The sequence below is a fragment of the Pinus tabuliformis genome, chromosome X (assembly GCF_031772625.1).
Source record: "Pinus tabuliformis cultivar Carrire ecotype Pingquan chromosome X, CPIR1, whole genome shotgun sequence".
NCBI classification, from domain to species: Eukaryota; Viridiplantae; Streptophyta; class Pinopsida; order Pinales; family Pinaceae; genus Pinus; species Pinus tabuliformis.
Genome location: NC_142308.1, coordinates 1,177,347,553 through 1,177,369,606, shown reverse-complemented (window position 1 = coordinate 1,177,369,606; position 22,054 = coordinate 1,177,347,553). Strand labels below are relative to the sequence as shown.

Below are 22,054 nucleotides of genomic sequence, written 5' to 3'. Positions count from 1 at the left end.
TGTTAGTGAGAATAGGTGGTGATGGAGGGGAAAGATGTCATGGCCAAGTGCCATGGTTGGGGGCCTAGCTAGTGAGAGTCCACATCTTGAGTGTGTAGATGCGATGGAGGAAGCAATTGTGGAGGCAGGTGTTACCCCTTTCCTTGGCCTGCTTTTTCCACCCCTCTGGTGTGCCTTTTACTTCTTTTAGATAATGCTTTTAATGGTGCATAGCTCAAGGATCAAAGCACGCTCTTTATGATATATTATTTATTCTACCCCTTAAGATGAGACAATTTTCTGCTCATCAAGGTTGGAACATGTAAGGGTTCCTTATGATGAGATGGAGCATCAAGTGCTCAGTAATAGGGTGATGGCTAATGAGGGGGATAGAGCTCATGCGAAGCTTTTTCCATGTGCTAATTTTTGTCTTGACTATCTTTTGCATTTTAATCTTTTCTTTTCTTTTGTTGTGGCCATCTTATGCTTTTTCGTCCTTTTAGCTCCATCAACATCCAGGGAAATTTTTTCCAGCCCGACTCAAGGACGTGGATATGTGAGTGCCAAATCCTAGTAAACCAATGATAGTTAACTCGAAGGATGGAGATGGTATCAAAGGAATGATGTGATATGGAAGATGTTAAGTATGTAAAGGGTAATGAACACGCTACTCAATTCAAGTCTCCCAAGTAGTGCCCCTCCTATGACCCTAAGGTCGTAGAGGAAGTCCTACTGGACTAAGGCTAAAGATTAACCTCCTTGATAAGGTGAGAGAACAAGTTGACAATCAAGATCAGTTAATCATCTAGGTCACCCCTTTATCCATGTTAAAATGCCCTGCTACTTCTCAAACTAGCAGGGTGCCTAAAGGGGGTTCCTAGAGGGGACAACTGCTAGACTAAGGGAAACAATGGAGACTTAGCCCACTGTCACATCAGCTAAGACTCCTTTCTCTTTACGGACTTTCACTGATGGGAGGAGACTTGGTATATAGAAAGTCACTTGTGAAGGATGAATCAACCAATGGATGTGAAGTGACCTTAATGATCCTTTTCCTAGAAGGGGGTTAAGAATAGAGCTTACTTGCTTTTTAAGCAAGGTACAAAGATTTCTAGGATAAGGAGGTGAGGATTTGAGGGTTAGGTTAGAGGAATATGCCTTGTAAAGAGTTTCCCAATCCTAAAATCCTTATTGAACTTGACTTCCCGAATGGTTCTTGAAGAATTGACTTTTCAAAGGTGTGGGACCACACGGGACCAAGTGGACCCAACCTAGGTTAAGGAGAGAGAATCTAGCAACCAATGATGTTCTTAACCCAGACAAGGAAGGGGAAAGGATCAAAGCAAGAATTTCCAATTGAAAGTGTCAAATTGATCCTAATGAGGTGCTAGCCTTGGGAATACCAAGGCAAAGTTTGATTTCTGAGCTAGGGCTTGGGTTTTATCACAACTCCACTGTCGGAATGGCTTCAAACTTGGAGGAGGTCTTGAGGATACATCATCGCCGTAGAGGCTAGGAGATCAAGATTTCTCTATGGCTATTTTGTGTGGAAAGTGATGCCCTAGGTGACCCAACTTGGCTAGACTTAAAAGAGAAAGGGAAAGGTGGAGAAAAATGTTCTTTGAGTGATCACCTATTGGTGGGCTAGTGCCTAATCCCTTGGGGATAATGGAGTCTAGGAGAATGATGTGAAAGGAACTCGTTATACTTCGCTTGGCAAAAGAAATGGCTTATCAAGATAAATTCACCGGTGGAATTATCCCTAGGAGATTTCATTCATATACATGACCCGAATATTGAGAGATGCTATATAAAAACAATAATTCCACAATTTTGCAATTATGCAATGCAACAATTAGCCCTAGTATAACGAAAATTCCATTCAATGCATATGACAAAAGTAAAACAAGAATAACATTAAATGTGTGTACTTACATTTAATAGAACATATTCAACCATCAACAATTTGACAATAAAGAAGCTCCAAGATAAAATACTCCAATCCAAACATCAAAATTCATCCATGCTCCAATTCCTCATCCTAGAAAAAGTGTGAAATTCTCTAAAGAGAAGAGATATCCAATGCAAAGTGATGATGAGAAAATGAACTCATCTCACTTGTATTTATACGCTAATTAGGAGTTCGAATTAGTTTCTTAGCCCTACATAAGCCCCAAAAATATAATAATGTGCTAATAACTTAACTTTTGGTGACAAGCCTACCAAACTAGCTCATAAATGAAATAATAAGCCTCTTAAGAGGTCAAATGATAAACAATACATGTCATAGGGCCCTCTAAGAGGCCTAATAAGGTCCATAGATGCCATAATGAAGAATAACACCCTCAAAAGTGATGGACAAGGGGGTGGCCCCTTGTTCTCCAAACAATAAACCTATAGTGCTCCCATTGGGTGCGGGGGCATGATAATAACCTCATGGATCTCTAGATGAGTCAAAGATGCCTGTAGACCATCTGTAAGGGCTCTGATGATGGTGTAGGTGATGGCACATCATCCTTCAAGTCTTGGGTTAGCTTCCAAGTGCATGGTACATCTGTGGGGCTGGCTGGGCAAAGGTGAACTAGGTGCATCTTTCTTGCCCAATAGATGGATCTCCAACCAATCTATGAACATCTCTATGAATCCATGGAGTGTTGTTTACTGCTGTGGAGGCCCATGGCTCTCAACACACCCTGCATGTGCCAAATTGCCAGTGTAGCCCTCTGGAGGGTTAGGACCCCATATAGGGAGACCATACCCAATATGGAGACCACCTGCAATCTTGTATAAGATCCAATTTGTCCCCTAGCCTTCTAATACAAGAAGTCATCAAGGAAATCGAATAAAAGAGCTTACAAAGCATGGACCACAAGTGGGGATGGCCTATGTTGAATTTCCACGACCTTGGGTCTAGGTTAGAGTCTTAGAATCATTGATGCTAGCAAACCAAGAATCTCAACAAGAACTACTTTGCACAACGGAAAATATAAAGCATTAAATCACACATGCACAAATATACACAATTTCTAACAAATATTGTACAATAATGTACAACCCAATCTTCGTTATATTAAAACAAATCTGAATAATACAACAACCTATGGTATACATGTTGATTTGGGGTAGCATCGAATGTGCTCTAGCCATGAAAATTGGTGGAAAGGCTAAAGCACATGAGATCTCCAAGACCCATAAATGGTTTACGTAGATTCTACCCGGTTTAGGAGATATTAAAATAATTAATATTTTTAATGGTGTTCCTAAGTCTAAGTTTAGGAAAAATAAAATATTAATGGGTATTAATATAAAACTGGATTAGAAGGTTCTAAAGGACATGGATCAAGCCAAATCTAATTTTAACCGTTGATTAGAGATGTAATCTCGGCCATTGAAGGACCAACTGGAAAAGTATAATATGAGGCTTGAGGGTTAGTTGGAGAACACACCAGAGTGATTAGTCATTTGATTTTCTAGAGCAAGGTTTGCTAAGAAAAGTCGAATCAGTGATCAGTTTGCAGCGAGGGGTAGTGAGTATGGGACAGAGCGGTAGAGATAGTGTCGAGAGACCTGCGCAGAAGCAGAGAGAGGCGGACGTTGAGCCAGAGGGAGCGATGCAGAGCTAGAAGGGACTGCGCAAAGGCCAGAAGGGCCTGCATCATCCACGCAGAGGGTAGCAGGAGTGATGCAGAGGGCCGTAGAGGCTGCATAGTGCCTCAGAGGGTTGACACAAAGGGTTCCGGGCTGACGCTGAGGCTAGGTGGTTGACGCTGAGTTTCAGAGGTTGTTGGAGAGGGTTTCATGGGGTAGATCTTATGAATATTTGCTTCTGAATAGAGAGGTATTACTGTCGGATTATTTTCTCTGTTGGGTGAGCCAATTTGGCACCTAGTTGTACTCAAGGATAGACTGCATAATAAAATAACCCTCAAAATTGCTGCACCGGTTTTCCCAAGTTGGGTTTTTTCGGGGACTAGTTGTCCAAAAATAATGGTGTCACTTGTGTGTTTGCTATTTCTTTCAGCTGTTGATTTGTAGATGGTTGAGTTTGTATTGTGTTTATTTCGATATTTATATGTTTAAATAACTTGCTTGTAATTAACAAGTAGGAGAAATAAACTAGAGAATACAGATAAAATTTCTAACGGGTAATACTTAGAAATTTTAACAATACAAAATACAATGGCAAACTTCGCTGCAACTTCGATGTCGTATCTTGTCCTCCCGGTCCTTCACTCCTGTACTGCTCACTAGCTGCCCCTTAGTCCTTCAAAGGACAATACATTGAGACTCTAGGAGGGCTGCCACCTAACACTGCTGCAAGTCACTTCTGTAGCATGTACATGGGCTAATCTAATATGCTCTCTGGGTAGGCCTAATCCCCGAGCTTCAAACTGCCAGGCTAACGGTCACCTTTGTCCATCAAGGTACTGCACTTCGGCACCAATATTCACCCAACCTTCGGCTGCTCTTCGTCACTTCAAGATAGTTCGTCTAGGGCTACTTTGGGTAGCCAACACACTGCCCTCCACCAGATCAATGGCACCCAATACTACAGTGCAATATCTGCACCGATGAAGGCTTACGATCACCCAATCAAACCTTTAAATTGTCTCCCACAGGCTGCCCAACAATCTGATCCAAAACTGGTCAACACATTGACCCAACACAAGTCCAACTGTTGCACCAAGTTTGCTTTGCTGCTGTCATCATAGTGACTGGTTAGGGCACCAGACAATGCTGCAACAACCCTCAAATGGTCACCAAAACAACCCTTAATCTCTGCAACATCACCTCACAAGACTACTTTATTATGTTGTTGACACACTGCCCTCCACCAGATCAATGACACCCAATACTACAGTGCAAGATCTGCACCTATGAAGGCTTACGGTCACCCAATCAAACCTTTAAATTGTCTCCCACAGGCTGCCCAACAATCTGATCCAAAACTGGTCAACACATTGACCCAACACAAGTCCAACTGTTGCACCAAGTCTGCTTTGCTGCTGTCATCACAGTGACTGGTTAGGGCACCACACAATGCTACAACAACCCTCAAACGGTCACCAAAACAACCCTTAATCTCTGCAGCATCGCCTCACAGGACTACTTAATTATGTTGTTGATCTGGGCATCTATAAGCCCTAAAACACCCCTACACAACCCTTGATTGTAGTGTTATGGCCTGCGGCCTAACACACAATGCTTCTCTAGCTTGCGGGCAACATAATTCTGGTTCCTTGTCCCTCCAATGATGCTCCAACAAACCTGTTCGTTATCTTTTCTAAATCGTCCCTCCTACAAAATGAAACAACCCCCACACAGTCACATAAGGATGCCCAAACAATCCTTTTTCTCCTCGCTGGTCTGCTTCTTTTCCTGCAGCCAAATAGTGGTAACCCTCCACTCTTCCACGCTGGGATGTCTCCAAGCTGCGGCCCAATCTAAGGAAGGTATGCCGAGTTCCTTTGCCTCGAAAGAGCACTTATGTTGCACCGTATTGGATGAGGATAAGTCCTCAAACTCACCTCCTATATATACCATAAAGAAGGGCTCCAAAATGTCATATTTTAGGGGCTGCCAACTGTTACATGCCTAAAATCACCTTAGGCCGACCTTGACACTTATGGTGTCAACCCCAAAAAAAACTTCAAAAATTCATATCCCCACTTCTACAACTCAGAATTCGACGATTCTCGAAGCGTTGAATTCTCCTTTCCGCTCTCTATCACCTCATGCCATCACATGTAGAAATGTGCTCATGGAAATGCCCAAAACACGATTTGGTGCAAAACCCCATACTTGGGTTCTGTTAGCGCTCGAATCTGGCCTCAGGCTGAAGAAGGCAAAATCCAAGGCAACATCAAACCACTTAGCCTCGTAGCTAGCCCTACGAGGACAGGAGAGGGCTCTCTCCGGGTCTATCTCGGCAAAGATCTTCAAAGGGCAGAGATAACCAATAAAGAACACTGATTTTAGGCTAGTAAACTGATAGAGAAGGTTTGATTTCAGATTTTTAGGGTTTTGGTGGAAAACAGGGGGAAAGCGATTTTGGGTGCGGGGATGGGACACAGCTTTTGCAGAGGTCTTTTTGGGGCAAGGTAGGAGACTGTCTTGATGCCTTTGAATGAGTTGGGTGGATAGGAATGACTGGTGAGGAGCTAAGGAGAGCAAGAAATCACCATGTGTTCTCCTTAAACAGATGAAAACATTGATATTAAGCAAACTTAAAGGCAGAGCATAGCAATCATGAATTCTACCTCATCACTTCATTTGCCTAATTTGCAGAAGGAAAAGTGAGAAAATGATACACATAATAAAACTTACAAGTACATAAGAGAAGCACACCATCAACACAAGTAACCACAGGAATCCCAAAGAGGGTTGCAAAACCCTGGTCTTTCCTTTACCAAAATTGCAGAGATACAAAGTGTAATACAATAGAAGCTTATCCCTCAAGAGTCCAACCATGAAAATGACTAAGAAGATACATAATATAGGCAAGCTAACACATTTCCTTGCCTCTAGGGGTCGAGCTCATCATCATAGGAGCTGTTTCAACCAATTCTAAACTGAGCACTACAATTTAGGCAATCAAAACAACTTGCCTCTATAAGCTAGGAAACCAATTCATTCATTAATTTTTTGCCATTTTATGAATGAATCTTCTAGAATAGGTAAAAAAGTGTCATGTCAACATGAAAATACATTAATTACATCAAAGAGGGTGAAAAATCCCATAAAAAGTCAAAACTGGTCAAATAGCTGCGTTGTCTTGTGTTGTAGATGAAAAACTGGAAAATTTCCCTGATGCGTAGCGCGCCTTTCAGCCCACTTTTGGGGCACTTCCCGGCATCCAAATGAGGCTCAGGTGGGCTTGTTGGAAATGTCTGGATGTCTACTTTCCAACCCAAGTGGAATTTCTCAATTTGGTGCCCATTTGCCCCTCCAAAAATGAATTCTCCCAAGACTGCTTCCTGTGTGTCCAAAAAGGGGCAGAAGGTCATTTTTTGCATGTTTTTTGACCTTTTGGGGGCCCAAAACTTGATGAGATGTCTTGACAGTGGCTGAGCAAGTGTAATTTGTCATGACAAATCCAAAAATGCTGAGTTTTCGTGAAATGGACCTCCCCAACTTAAGGGTAGCGCGCGGCGCGCTACGCGTTGAGAGCAAAAACCTGTTTTTACATAAAAATTTCAAAATTGACAAATTTTTTTCCCAAATTTCTTGAAATTTGGGCTGGGGGTCCCTAATCAAGTATTATGCTCAGTCAAAGAGGCTTCGGCCAAAATTTGGAGTCTATCCTCCCTTTTCGACATTTTAGTTCCCTCCTGGTGCATGCAATTCTGTTGTAGAGTCGTTGTCTTGGTCATATGATGTATTGGTGCCCGCCTCCATGGTATTGAAAGTCTATGCCAAGTGTATGTCAGATTTGTTGAAAATGAGGAATGAAGGCTTGATGTCTTTGTCTTCAAGTGCCAAATATGCCAAAGGGAAACGAGGAAGAATACAACCTTGGTAACACACTGTTTTCAAACCCTACAGCACTTTTTATATTGACAAAAGGAGTGCTTCAAACTTGGATATCCACGGCAAACTTTTCATGAACCCATTACATTTATCTTTCAAAAGCCAAGCACAAATGGTGGATGTGAGCAGTGTTGCACGAAGCGCCCCCCCCCGCTCCGAAGCTCTGAAGCGCGCCCCGTACGGAAGCGCCGTACGAAGCGCCTTCCGAAGCGCGATTCGCAATTTTTTTTGCGCTTCCTGGAATTTCCGAAGCGCCGGCTCCGAAGCGCGCTTCGTACGACGCTTCAGGCCGCCGAAGCGTGGCGCTTCGGAGCAGGAAGCGTGCGTGAAGCGCACGCTTCCGTACGCTTCGGCGGAATGGGGCGTGCCCAAGGGAGAAAAACAATTTTTTTTTTAATTTTTTTTTTAAAGTTATGTTCACTCAACCTTAAGGGGGTGGGTTAGGGTGAGGTTAAGGTGAGGAATGAAAAGAATAAAGCCCCCATTCATTCCTCATTTTCTCACTTTGAGTTTATGAGAGTTGGAGAAGAGAAGAGAGGAGAGGAGAAGAGAAGAGAGGAAAGGAGAGGAGAAGAGAGGAGAACTTGGAGGAGTGAAGAAGGAGGAGCTAGGAGAGGAGGAGGAGGAGGAGCTTGGAGGACTTCATCTACAAGAGCTAAAGAGGTAAGTTCAAATCCCAAACTCCCTTGTTTTTTTGAATTTTTTTTTGTATTTTTCTCCTCCCTCTCCTACTCTTTCCCATTGTTTTTACTTGCTCCTTTATTTACAGGTTGCCGTTGTCCACCACCTATATCCATATTCCAAGATGGTGTTCTTTTCGCTTCTATGTATCATTCCACTCTTGGTTTTAATGATGGCAAGGGTGAGGAATAGAAGGGAAGAAACAAAGAGGACATTGGTGATGGTCCTAATAGTAGTGACTCAATGTATGATGAGGAGGAAGGGTTTGAAGAGGAAGGGGATGAACTTGAAGGGGACACTGAAACACAAGATGGGAAAGCTACATCAACACCCTTGTGGAACTATGTGACCAAACTTGATGGGGGAAAGGGTGGTGGATCTTACAAATTTGTGTGCCCTCATGGTTGTCATGGAGGAAAACCATATTGTGGCTCATATACCCGTCTGAAGAGGCATCTTTGTGGGGTGCTGGACAGTGATGAAAAAAAGGGTTCTGTGGGGGTACAAATTTGCCCAAACATTTCAACTGAAGAAAGAAGAAAATACATCCAAATAGAGATGGCTGCACAACAAAAAAACAAGAAACAAGAAACTCATTCTGAATCAAGTGCAACCTCTAAATTTGGTAGTTGCTCATCTCCTCATGGTACTTCTGCAAGCTCTGGAGGTAGAAGAACAATAGGGGATTTCCTTAATGTTGCTGGGAGGGATGATGTGGATGGAAAGATAGTCCGTTTTCTTTGTGCTTGCGGTGTACCATTCAATGTGCTTCGCTCTCCCTATTGGCATGAAATGGTAAAGGCCATCAATGAAGCCCCAAAAGGATACAAGGCCCCCAACTATGAGAAAGCTAGAACAGTGTTATTAGAAAGAGAAAAAGCTAAGGTTCAAAGAGCTTTGACACGTTTTACAAATGAGTGGGTAGATTCTGGGGTATCCATTGTATCAGATGGGTGGACAAATATTAGAAACCAACATTTGATAAATGTTCTTGGTATTTCTTCTAGTGGTGCAGTATTTATTGCATGTCATGACTCCTCCTCCATCACTGCATCTGCACAAAACATTGCAGATCTCCTATTGAAATCAATCAAAGATGTTGGTCCGAATAATGTGGTTCAAGTGATCACAGATAATGCAGCAAATTGTAAGGCAGCAGGAAAAATTATTGAGCGTACTCATCCACACATCTTTTGGTCTGGGTGCCTGGTTCACACATTGAACCTTTTGATGCATGATATTGTGAAACACAAAGAATGTGGGTGGATTGCTGAGGTTTACAGGAAAGGGAAGCAGCTCATTAAATTCATCACAGGGCATACAAGGGTAAACTACTTCTATGGCACTTACTCCAAGTTGCAATTGCTTAAAATTTCAAAGACAAGATTTGCTAGTTATTACCTCACCTTTAGGCGGCTAGTGAAGGTGAGACAAGCTTTAACTAATCTGGTGTGTGCTGAAACATGGGATGAAATTAACACTGACACAGATGGTGCTAATGCAGTCAAGGACACTGTTCTTGACAGTTACTTTTGGTCACAGGTTAAATATGTTTTGCAATTCACCAAACCAATTTATTACATGATCAAGTTTGCAGATTCAGATCGACCAGTAATTGGGGAGGTGTATGAGCAAATGGATAGCATGTTGGGGCAGATTAAAGACATTGTTGAGCCTAGAGATACCACCTTGTACAATTATATTCGTGTAGAGGTGCAAAACCGATGGGAAATGCTAAATATTCCATTGCATGCATTAGCATATGTTTTGACACCTAAATACTATCATCCATCATGGCTTTCAACACCAGCACCTGGGGGGGGAAGCAGGAGAAAACCACACCAAGATCAAGAGGTTCACCAAAAATATATGGCTGCATTGAGTAAATTAATCCCTGATGAGGAGGACGCTGCATTGGTACGGAGACAGGTGAGCAACTATACGCTCAACACTGGTCCATTTGGGAGCATGCATGCAATTAAAGATCGAGAGACTTTTTCTGCTCTTGAGTGGTGGAACATGCATGGAGGGGGTACTCCACTTCTACAGAGTTTGGCATTGCGGGTGCTATCACAGGTGGTAAACACTTCTTCTGCAGAGAGGTGTTGGAGCTCTTATTCTTTCATCCACAGTGCTAAAAGGAACAGGTTGAGTTTAGACCAGGCAGAGAGCTTGGTTTATGTTCATTACAACTTGCGATTGTTGTCCCATTACTGTGAAGATGCAAAGTCTAATAAAGACTTGTTGATTTGGGACAAGAATCCTGAGGAGCCCAATTTGGAGGATGGAGTGTTGCGACTAGAGCAATTAGAGGATGCTCTTATCCAAGTATGTCCATTGTGGTATGAATTTTCCAATTTTCCCTTATAAAGCATTTCTCTAATTCATGTTTTTAATTTTTTTGTTAACTAGTGTTTTTTTTTTCCATGAATTTTTTGAGCGATTTTAGGATGATGATGACCGTGTTGATATGCCACCACCCCCACCCCCATCTGGTCCCTTGGTTCCTAGGTTCCATGGTTCAACACCAACAGCAGGGGGTTCTTCTTCATCAGTTTCAGTGCCACGACTTCCACAGGCACCATCTTCTTCATTGCCACCACGTGGAGGCCCGCCACCACGTTCTATTCGTGGTGAAAGGAGGAGAGATTAGTAGATATATTCACAATCTACTACTTTTTGTCATAGATTACTCATTAGACTTGTAGACTTGTGAATTTGAATTTTGAACCTTTTTGGCTTGGCGGTGACCAAGTGACATATTTTGTAAACATTATTATTTGAATTTTGGACATGACAAATGTTGACAGTTGCTCACTTGCTAGATAAATCATAATATGCTTAAATGTTTTATGTTTTATAATATGCTTAAAAATTTGATGTATGTTTGTAATAGCTAGAATATAGATGATTGTTGTACATACTAGTAACTACAATGGAATCATGGATGCCATATCTATCTTGATTTATGCAAAAATATGCATGTTTTCATGTCTTCTACAATTAATTTGGTATTTGGGATGTTTGTTTTGAGTATAAATGCAAAAAAATATAAAAAAATATATATATATATATATAGCAGACGCTTCCGTGGATGCTTCGCTTCCTAGATTTTTGGAAAATGATGCTTCCGCTTCCAAAAAACGCTTCCGCTTCGTGCAACATTGGATGTGAGCCTACCTGCAAATTTGTACAGAGAGGACGGGATTTGATAGCTTGCTAGCAAGTTTCTGGGCGAAAAACCCAACGCTTAGCGCGCCTTGCCCAACGCGTAGCGCCCCTCTGACGCGTAGCGCACGTGCAAAATAACACTGAGAAAAGCTCCCTGACACGTAGCGCGCCCCTGACGCGTAGCACGCCCTTCCTGACGCGTAGCGCGCCCTCAGCAACATAGTGCATTTTGAAGGAGGCTTTTGGAGGCCTTCCCGGTGTCAAAATCAGGCGCAGGATAGCTCGTTGGAAAGGTCTTTGAGTCTACTTTCCAACACAACTGGAATTTTTCAATTTGGAGTTCATTTGCCCTGTCAAAAATCAAATCTCCCAAAACTGGTCAAAATGTGCCAAATGAGGCTGCCTCAAGGCAGAGTGCTGTTGCAGTCAACTTTTGAATGCCTTCCTCAACTCCAAATTGAGCTCATGATAGCTCATTGGAAAGATCTTTGTGTCTAGTTATCATTTGACTCATCAAGAAATTCATTTGACCAACCAAGCTAGGAGAAAATTTGATTTTCCCAAGGTCACTCCAGAGGTGCATTCGATTCTCCTGAGGCAACGATATTTTTGACATTTCTCTAAAACCATGACACCTGTGTAAAAAGTGAAGGAGGTTTTTCTTCTTTGGCATGTTGTGGACAAAAACCTCTCTCAGTTTTTCAAAATTCATCTTTGACTGCTCTGAAACAGCTTTTGAGTGAAACTTGTCCCGATGTGTGAAACAAGGAATTTTGTGGAAATGAAGCGAAATGAAGGGGATAAGAGGCTTCTAAATTCTTGGGGAAATTTTTGGAAGTAGGAAGGGATGTTAGGGAGCAGGGGAAAGTGGAATCACGGAGATCGAGTAAGGGGAAGGGGTCCAAACGGGCAAATGATAGGCCCAGCCTAGAAAATTGCAAGTTGTAGCAAGAAACTAGGGTTTGTGCAAAAATGAGGAATTTGTTGAATCTCAGTGATGGGAAGTGTTTGATAAGGTACTTTAAGGATAGGGGAAGGTGTATGAATATCAGGATGCAAGTTTTTCTGATGATTTGACCATCCAAGAGAAATTAGCTTTCAAAACCCTAGGAGAGGGAAATGAACTTGCCTAGGCGCAACTGAAGCATGAACAAGGTGTAAAATGACTCATTAGACACTGACATGATAATGACAACCCTATGAATGATGATAGACTCAGCTGAATGATGACATGGACCGACATTTGGACAACTTTAGAAGGAGTGAAAGCAAACCCTAGATCTAATGCCTAGTGACCAAATTTTGCTTGAAAACTCTTTGAAATGACAAAATTTGACCTTGACGCTCTGAGACCACTTTGTAAGAGCATATTTGATCACTGGAGGAAGACTGGAAAGACTGACAGTAACAGGTTCCAAGCCCACTAGTGACTCTTGTGGCGCTTTGTCCTCCAAACCCTGAACCCTAGGGCTTGGAGTACCTCCCAAGCTACTCAAAAATCAACAACCTGCCCTTCCATAGTGGGATTTGGCTTGCGCTAATGTCTCCAAACTCCAAATGGGGTTAACCAAGTATCCTATTAGGTGGTTTCTACTTCTAAAAGGGATAATATGTCCAAGGTACATCCTTTAAAAGGTGGTGGTATGTGATAAAGAGGTGAGTGGAGCAGTGGATGAGAAGGGGCAACCTTGGGCCACATGCTGGGGTACAAGGGTAGCTAATAAAAGGGAATCCCACACTTGGGTATATAATGTATATTAGGGTGCATTTGTGGTACATGAAGTGCCTCGGCCTTGATTTTTCCACCCTTCTTTATATACCTTTTTCCTTTTTATGAATTTTCTTTAATTCATTGCTCGAGGCTCAAGGAGCAAGAGGATGATGTGTGAGATACAACAATGGATACCCCCATTTAAGGTAGGGTGGTTCATTGCCCACCATGGGTTGGGGCAATGATGGGTTCCTACATGATGAAGGAGGCTCATAGATCCTGTAGGAACCAGGGTGATGGCCATGATGATGGGGTAGAGCTCATGTATTGGCTTCTTCCCATGTGCTAAATGTGTTTGTCCCAACCATCTTTTGCATTTTGTGGCACATTTTCCTGTTGAATGTGGCCAATTATGCTTTTACTTTTCTTTTTAGTTGCATCAACCTCCTGGGCATCATTGCAAGCCTAACCCAAGGTGTGGGCAAGGGGAAGGGGAGAGCTAGCCCTATGTGGACCCAATGGAGGAATGTGGACCTAGGTGGGAGAAATGATGAATGGGGAATAATGAGTGGAAAGGGGGTGATATATGTGGATGAGGAGCGGGACCACTCAACGACAATCAGGGTTTGTTGTGAGATACCATCCTAAAGGCCAAATGGTCAGTAAAAGTGATCCCATGGAACTAGAATTCAAGGTTAATATCCAAAAGGGGTCTAGGGGACAAGAGCACAGACCTAGCCCATTCTTTTTGTCAAATCCTCCCATTAATCCATGCGCAGCAGTGTCATTGATAAGCAAACTACAATACTCAATTACCAAATGACAAGGCATACTTTTAGGTTCGGGAGGCCCACCTTCAAACATATGATCATGGCAGATGGGTGAAGGACCACATAGCTGGCTCAGGTGGTGGAGAAATGGCACAATGAGCTAGTTGGTGGCTGCAAGGGTCTATTGGTTGCCAGCTGAGGACTATCTTGGAGTATTTTTTTCTCCTAGGGATATCACCCACCAAATGGTGGGTAACATGCCCAAAACATTGAGTAAAAGCACTTGATTGCAAACTTGTCAAAGTATTTGTTGTGTGATAGCCCACATTCATTCAAGAGGAATGTCGGATGGTGAGAGGTGTATGATCAATGCAAACGATGGAGGAAATTGGCGTATCATTAACAATGAGCAATATGTAGGGCTGCTAGCTGGCTGGCTGTCCAAGATAGGAGAAAAAGTTTTCTCCTATGTGGTTACCCATTTTGGTGGGTAACAGGTAGCCTTCCTAAGTTGCACAAAACTAGCACCTTGGTGATCAGGACTTACACTTTTGTGTGTGCTTTTTGTTGTAACAAGGAGTGTGGTCCCAGAAAGATTATTGAGATCTAGTAGGATATTGGATAGCTGAAGGAAGACATAAAGGGAATTAAATGCTTTTTCCGTAATCCTTCTACTTAGATTTTTTTTTTTGGGGATTTTTCACTTGAGAGACAATAGAAAGACATGTTTCAATTTTCTTATGATGGTCCCAAGGTGGGGCAAAGCATCCACGAAGAGCAGATACCATTATTTAGATTAACTGAAAATTAGGATAGATTTTGCAAATAGCAGGGATCTTTTTGTCTAGGCATCTTGGGAAACTTCCATAGAATGCATAATAACGATATTGCATTTTGGCAAGTTTGCTGAATATAAACTTTAAACTGCTGCTTTTTGGGTTGAAGTGTTAGTGGTTCACTTTCCAGTTGCAAATCTTCTTATTGTTGTTTAATCCTTCTCTAACTATTGTACAAAAGGTAGTTCCCCACTGGTTGTGTCCACTTTTACATCCTAGAAATGTGATTAACTACGGCGACACTGTGATGAATAGAATAATGTATCAGAAGGGGGAAAGGTTGGAGTATCATTTCCAAAGTCTTTGTGAAAGAACTAGAAATATCTACTTCTATAGCAGTCCAGTTATGTTCCTAACATTCAGATTTTGCTTCTATCAGTCAACTCAGGAATATAGAAAGGGCTTTTGGCAGAGAGGTTCGAGTTTGTGATCGTACGGCACTAATTCTTGATATCTTCAACCAAAGAGCTGCAACACGTGAGGCTTCTTTACAGGTATATTTAAATCACCTTCAGTTGTGTTACAAAACCTTAAAAGAAAAAGAGGATACCCGTTTCTGCATCTTACAGTTTTCATTATTTTGATATCAAGATATGGAATTGACTCATGCATCTTAACAGCATACTTGCATCTAAAAATAATGTCGTTTAGTTTAAAATTTAAAGCGCAAGAGCTGATCTTATTCTAATACACTTATTAAGAATTTAGCACAAGAGAAAGAATGAGAGAGATGATATATTTTGTTTAACTTGATGTCTAATGTTTGATACATGGTTGGCTTTTGTTACGGGTGAGTACGTTGTAATTTATAGCCTCTCATGGTAGTCATAACTAATCCCACATTAGATGAATACAATGATGCATATGACATGATGTCTATTTGTCTGATGTCCTACTGACTAATACCTTGGCAACCAGGTAAAAAGAAACATTATATGCTAAAACACCACCCATAATGTTTATTTCTGTTACACCCAACGTTTTTCTAATTTTTTAATATTTCTCTGCCCAGTGCTTTTGTGAAAATATCCACTTCTTGGTCTTCTGTTGGGCCATAAATCAATCTCTTTGATTTGGATCTGTTCTTGAATATAGTGATAGTGGACTTATATCTGTTGATCAAGATTTTCTTAACTGATAATTGCTTTCCAATGATTCTTAAACCAATTCATCTTATACCACATTTATCATTAAGTAATTATACAAGAAAATCTTCAATAGTAAAACAATAATAACAGAAGAGACAGCCAAACACAAGAGACAATTTATCCTGAGAAAACCCAAACCAGGGAATAACCCAGCAACCTTTTCTTAGAAATTTTTTCCAATTCAACAAGAGATACAATCTGATTTCCCTGTCAAAAACAAAGTCAAACTGACCACAAACATACCCAGGTCAACCCTGGTCAATCAGAGACAAATTCAGCCTCCTGAAATTTTGGCTTCCTTCAATCAGAAATTTGGTCTTCCAATCTGCGTCAGATTCGTCCTCCTTTCTGTCTCAGTTTCTGTCCTTTATTCTGCCTCAGATTTCGTCCTTTTAGTCCCTCACACGTGAACAGAAAATTGATGCCTCGAGGAGGAGGTCGAATGGCCTTTATATAGTGATCAGAAGAGTCCAAATTGGTGTGTCCATTGGGCTGAGTCGACTTGATCTTCATGGAGGGCCGACTTGACTTTTGGAGACATAAAATTTAGATTTCAAAAATTGAAATTCCCTATTTTGAAGCCGACATGATTTTTTTCATTTATATTTATCATTTTTCATATATTTGGAGGGCCAGAACAAATTATGAAGAGCAAACATAGCTACAAAAATCAACCCTCCCTCTTAGCTAGGGAGGTATTCATAATGACTTTTATAAATGTTCTCTTGTTGAATAAAAAAATTCTCTATCCCAAGAAAAAGCTTGAACGAGCTCATCTATGTTGATGAGTCCATCCACTATATGTGGAATGCATCTCCACATCAATATCAAATAGAGGAACTAGTCACCCAGTGGTGGTAGGGTCACCAATATACCGAGTCATCACTTGGAGTCATGTCAAGGACCGCACCTGACCCATGGTGAAACACGATGCCTATTTACCATTCCCACATGTCATCACATGTCATTGAATGGTAAAAATACTTACCCAATGCTATAAGGCACTTGCTCAACCCACTAGCCAAACCCCATGGCAATATGGTCAGAACCCACTGACTGGGGGAGCACTCAGAGGCCTTGATGCTAATTGGGCCAATCTCCCCAACCATATTACATGGTTTCCCAGTGAATACCCATGACCTAAGGGAGATTATCCGCCCCTTGATGCTACAACATCAACATTCCCTTCAACCAAGGGAAGCATTCTCAAGCACTCCAAGTTTGTCTCGGAGACAGAGGCTTTGTTGGAAAATCAAAGATATTATATTAGGGTTTGATTCTCCTTTCTTGATAATTACTTGTGAATGTGTTGGCTTCTTTTACTTCTTATTAGCTTATCTTTCATCAAGCAATTACCATATTATGTGAGTATAAGGATCACAAAACAAGAGACACAAGATATAGGTGCATGCCAGGGCAAAACCCTCTCGAGGGGAAAACCCATTCAAGATAATTCTTCCTTTCAATAGTGTTCTTTGATACTCTTTACCCCAGACCAAGACCATACTTTCCCTCCAGAGTCCACACCATGTCAGCCTCCCAAATCTTCGACCCTTCGAGCAAATTCGACTAGGCAACAACTTCCGACAACATGCTGCTTTCGACAACAACGAGATCTCAGGAGACTTCGATCTCCCAGCCCTGTTGAAAAGTGTAACTAGGTTCGGTCTTCATAATGACATGTAATTGTCATTTTATGTAAAGAGATGTAAAGAAGAAAAGTAATATTATTGTAATGCTTGCATCATGGGTTTCATGAGCAAGAGGTTTTATTTTTGAGTCAAGGCTCCCATTGAGAGCCTTTAGGAATTTTGTCATCTAGTCATAAAAGAATAAAAGAGTCATTTTCATGTAATGAAGTCATGTTACACATTGTAAAGAGCCACACTTGTCTATGTAAAGTTGTTAAAATTGGCAACTAGGGCCAAATTCCATATGGGTCACCTTATTTGGGGCAGCTGATATTTTTCTTGGATTCCTCTCTCCAAGGGGTGTAGGATTGATCGAAAGAGCATCCGATTCCGACATGTATATATGGAGATATGAATTTATTTATATTCTTGTCAATTTATCAAGGTCGACCAGCAAGCAAATTAGTTATTTTTCAACCCCAACTTGACCTCAACGTTGCTATAAAAGGAGGAGACCTCATGGCTTCATTTCACCATCTCATCTCATCCTTCTCTCTCTTGTTTGGGTACGCATTTCTGGAGCTGCTTCTCTCACACGTGTGGAAGGACGAATTTTGATTTTCTGTTAGGGCAACATTGACTGAGGTTGACCGAAGTTGCAGAAGGGTTTTTGGACAATGTTTTGGGCAGCGTTGACTCTCCTTGAGTGCGGATTGGGTTAGGCTTCCTCTCCTTGGAAGGCCACAGTTTTGGACAGCCATCTCAACCTCTCTTTGACACTCCGTTGACCAATGTTGATTGTGCTAGGGCTGACAGTAGGGTTCTCTACTGTTGACCGAAGTTTGACGGTGATTTTCAGAGTGTTTTGGGTTGCTTCTCCTCACTGTTGGAGGCCAATTTGTTTGGGTTGATGACCGAGCTGATTGGAGGTCAAATCTGACCTGTTTGACCAGCTTTGACTTTGCTGGTTAGGGTTTGCTATAGCTGTCATAAAATATCAGTTTTGTATATTTGTACTATCTCTCTCTCTGTGCTGAACTATTGAAGATTATAAGAAAAATTGATCAAGGGTTTCCCCACATTGGGGTTTGTCCCTGGGTTGTGCCACATCTTGTGTCCTCTTGTCTTGGCTTGTCTTCTACTGTTTATGTTTATGTTCTATCTGCATTTTACTATCATGCTGATGTGATTGCTAATCTGGAAATTGATATTGGGCTAATAAGAAATTTGAAGTAAATTGCTCTTAAGCATAGAACATACCAAAATTAACATGGTATTGGAGCTGAGGTGAAGACAAAGCCCAAGCTAGAGTGAAAGAGCAATCACCGAAGACAGTTGGAAAGGACAAAAGGCTCAATGGGTTCCTCATCCCACTTCCCGGCTAAAGACAAGCTTCGTGAAAAGTTTGACTATCACATATGAAAGATGTCTCTTGATCTGACATTGGAAGAACAAGAAGTGTTGGACTATGTGAAGGGTAAAATCTCCGAGCCTCCATCAAATGCACCACTTGCTACAAAGAACAAGTACACTAAGGGTGAAGTCAAAGTGAAGAAGATTATCAGAGATTCCATTGACAAGCGTCTGGTGGCCTACATCTCCAATTTGTTGGCATTATGATACAAGTGTTGTCCCTGATGGCAACTCACTCACAAGTCAGCTTAGATTTGATAAAAAGCGACTTACAGTGTAACAGGTCAATTTAGAGGTAACAGGGCATTGGTACAAAAGAATAGGAAGTTGGAACAAAGGTCTACTGATCAGAATCAAGAAGTTGAAGGAAAATGATGTTTTCAGATAGTTTAAGTTGTATACGCAGGTTCACCTTGTCAAAGCGGCGTATACACGCAGGTTCACAAAACAAAAAGAGCGTATACATATGCACGCACTTTCACAAGAGGAAAAGTGCGTATGGGTTGGAAAATCAAGGAAATTCAAGAGTAAAGAATACCAAGGGTCAATACCATGGTATTAGCCCACAATATTGAGCAGAGTAACGACTATTTGATCCCGTCCAAGAATACCACAGGTCCTAAGTGTTGTTTTGGTCCGAGGTATTGAGAAAAGGCCAAAACTATATAAGGAGGAGAAGATCAAAGGGCCAAGTGTGCAAGTGAAAGGGTTTCTCAGAAATACTTCTATCTGAAGTATATTTTATGTTGCAGGGGCTATGATTATGATATAATCTGAAATATTTTTTGCACCTTGAATTCAATGTTGGATCAGGATCATGAGACTTGAAATGACTTATCATTGAATGATCTGATATTGGTTGGGCTAGATCTGATTGTCTACACATGCTTTATTCTTTAAATGTCGTGATCTGGGTATCTCTGAAGTCTGGAATAGCAGTGAAGTTGAGAGTTAATATTTGCAAATCTATATGCTGGTTCGCCTTGGTAAAGGTGCGTATACACGTAGGTTCGACTTTTCCAAGTAGCGTATGCAAATGAAAAGCCTATTGTTCAGAAATGACTGATCTATCTGATTAGTGTTGCTGTTTTACTGCTGTGTATCAATGAAGTCTTTTTAGATCTGAATGTAAAACTGAATGCATAAGGAGTTTGTGTCTAATTGATTGATTGATTTAGTGAGAAGGGTTATCTCTGCTACTGATTGTCTAGAGCTTTGTAAATTGACAGTAGATGTTCAGAATATTGTTGGTTGGTACAGACTTGATTCAGAAGTTTTATGTTTTAGTAGTTTTGAAGGTATATGCAGGTTTGGTTAAAGGAAGTAGCGTATACACGCAGGTTGGGTTCAGTAAAGTAGCGTATACACTCTGATGTATAATTTTTGAGGTTGCAACTGTTTCTGAATGATGATGCAAGTTTTTGGGTTCAACACAGTGTTTTGGTGACAGTGATCTCACTGTTTAGATTAACTGAATGTTGGTTGATGCAATTTGAGTTTCAAAGTTCTGATGGGTCTAGTGTGAAAATTTGATGAAACGAGGCCTTCATATTATGTTGTTGTGTACTAGGAGCATCCAGTCTGAAAATTAATGAAACGTGGTCCCTGGAGGAAGAGAGAAGGTCGTAGCCTTCTGTAGGCCGGTGCCTACGTACTAATAAACACATCAACTGGTACAAGAGCTAGGGGGTTGTAGCTCCCTTTCAGTAGAAGTTGGAAAATGAGAGAAGGTTGCAGCCTTCTGCAGGTGGGTGCCTGCGTACTGGTATGAGTATGCACCAGTACAAGATTGTAAACAAATTTTCTTTATATTAAAAGAAGACAAAAATGACAGTAGCATGTGGTTTTTCTCCCGCATTTGGTTTCCACCTTAAATCTTGGTGTTCATGTGTGTTGTTTATGTGTTATGGTTTATTATGTTATTACTGCACATAGTTATTGTATAATAAGATACTGATGCACTGATTAAAGATCAACACATGATAAATTGACTAAATCATAAGTTCTCTGAGTATACGCTGGTTTCCTTAATCACAGTTGCGTACACACGCAAATTCACTTGACTGAAGTAGCGTATATAAATTTGATTGGGAATTGAAAAATTATTTAATTGCAAATACTGATTCACCCCCCCTCTTAGTATTATTTCCAACAATTGGTATCAGAGCAGGTCCTTCAGAAGAAGCTTGATCGCTTGAAGGGAGATCTTTCAAGATGAACAATCACGAAGGCATGGGATCTATTAGACCACCAATCTTCAATGGGAACAACTTGGTATATTGGAAAATAAGAACCAGATCCTATCTTCAGTCGCTTGGAGCCGATGTTTGGGAAATTTTGGAAGGAGGATATCAATTTCCAGCAGCAATACCTACAGATTCAGCAGGTAAGAAGTTATACGAAAGCAATGCCAAAGCAGTCAATACTTTATTGGGAAGTCTGTCAGAATCAGGATTCGTCAAAGTCATGTAGCTCAAGACAGCCGAAGAGATATGGGACAAAATCATTCAGAGCTTCGAAGGAGATTGCTAGGTAAAATGTGCTAAGCTCCAAACTGTCAAAATTCAGTATGAAACTCTTAAGATGCATAGTGATGAGAGTATTGCTAGTTACTTTTTACGTGTAGATGAGATTGTTAATTGTATGAAGAATTTGGGTGAAGAGATAAAGGAGGCTACTTTAGTAGAGAAAATTTTAAGATCTTTGTCTTCTAAATTTGAGTCAAAAGTATCTGCCATAGAAGAAAAGTAGGATCTTCAATCTATTTACGTGGTTCAACTTCATGGAATTCTAATTGCCTTTGAAATGAGGAAAGGAGGTCCTTCAAATATGAGAGAAGCTGCTTTCAAAGCCTCAGCAAAGGGAAAAGAAAAGGAAGAGCACAATGAATCAAGATATATTTCAGAAGAAGAAGATGAGGCAAACTTTGTCAAGAAACTTCAACGGGGTTCCGGAAGATTCAGAGGTAAGCTACCATTCAAATGCTTTGCTTGTGGTAGAGTCGGCCATTATGCTGCCAAATGTCCTCATAAAGATAAATATGAAAAGGGAAAGGAATATGCAAAAGGCAATAGAAAACAGGTTGTTAATAGAAGAAGTTACTATACCCATGAAGATAGTGATGGTTTATCTAATAGTGATGAAGATGAAACTGAACAAGATTATAAACTACTCATGGCTTATG

The 22,054-nt window shown here is 41.0% G+C and overlaps 2 protein-coding genes across 14 annotated transcripts in view; both read left to right on the top strand.

Moving 5' to 3' along the window:
• LOC149144141 (GTP-binding protein, HflX) overlaps window positions 1-22,054 on the top strand; it is a 473,086-nt gene that overhangs the window by 199,565 nt on the left and 251,467 nt on the right. For all 13 annotated transcript variants that reach the window (XM_089446973.1, XM_089446961.1, XM_089446960.1 and 10 more), the window contains exon 4: window positions 15,058-15,172. In XM_089446973.1, coding sequence (XP_089303099.1) covers window positions 15,058-15,172 — 115 coding nt within the window. The remainder of the gene's footprint in view (window positions 1-15,057; window positions 15,173-22,054) is intronic.
• LOC149144143 (uncharacterized) lies at window positions 8,664-11,162 on the top strand. Its single transcript, XM_089449399.1, has 2 exons — window positions 8,664-10,518; window positions 10,640-11,162. The coding sequence occupies exons 1-2, from the start codon at window positions 8,749-8,751 to the stop codon at window positions 10,841-10,843; spliced, it is 1,974 nt and encodes a 657-aa protein (XP_089305525.1). The 5' UTR covers window positions 8,664-8,748; the 3' UTR covers window positions 10,844-11,162.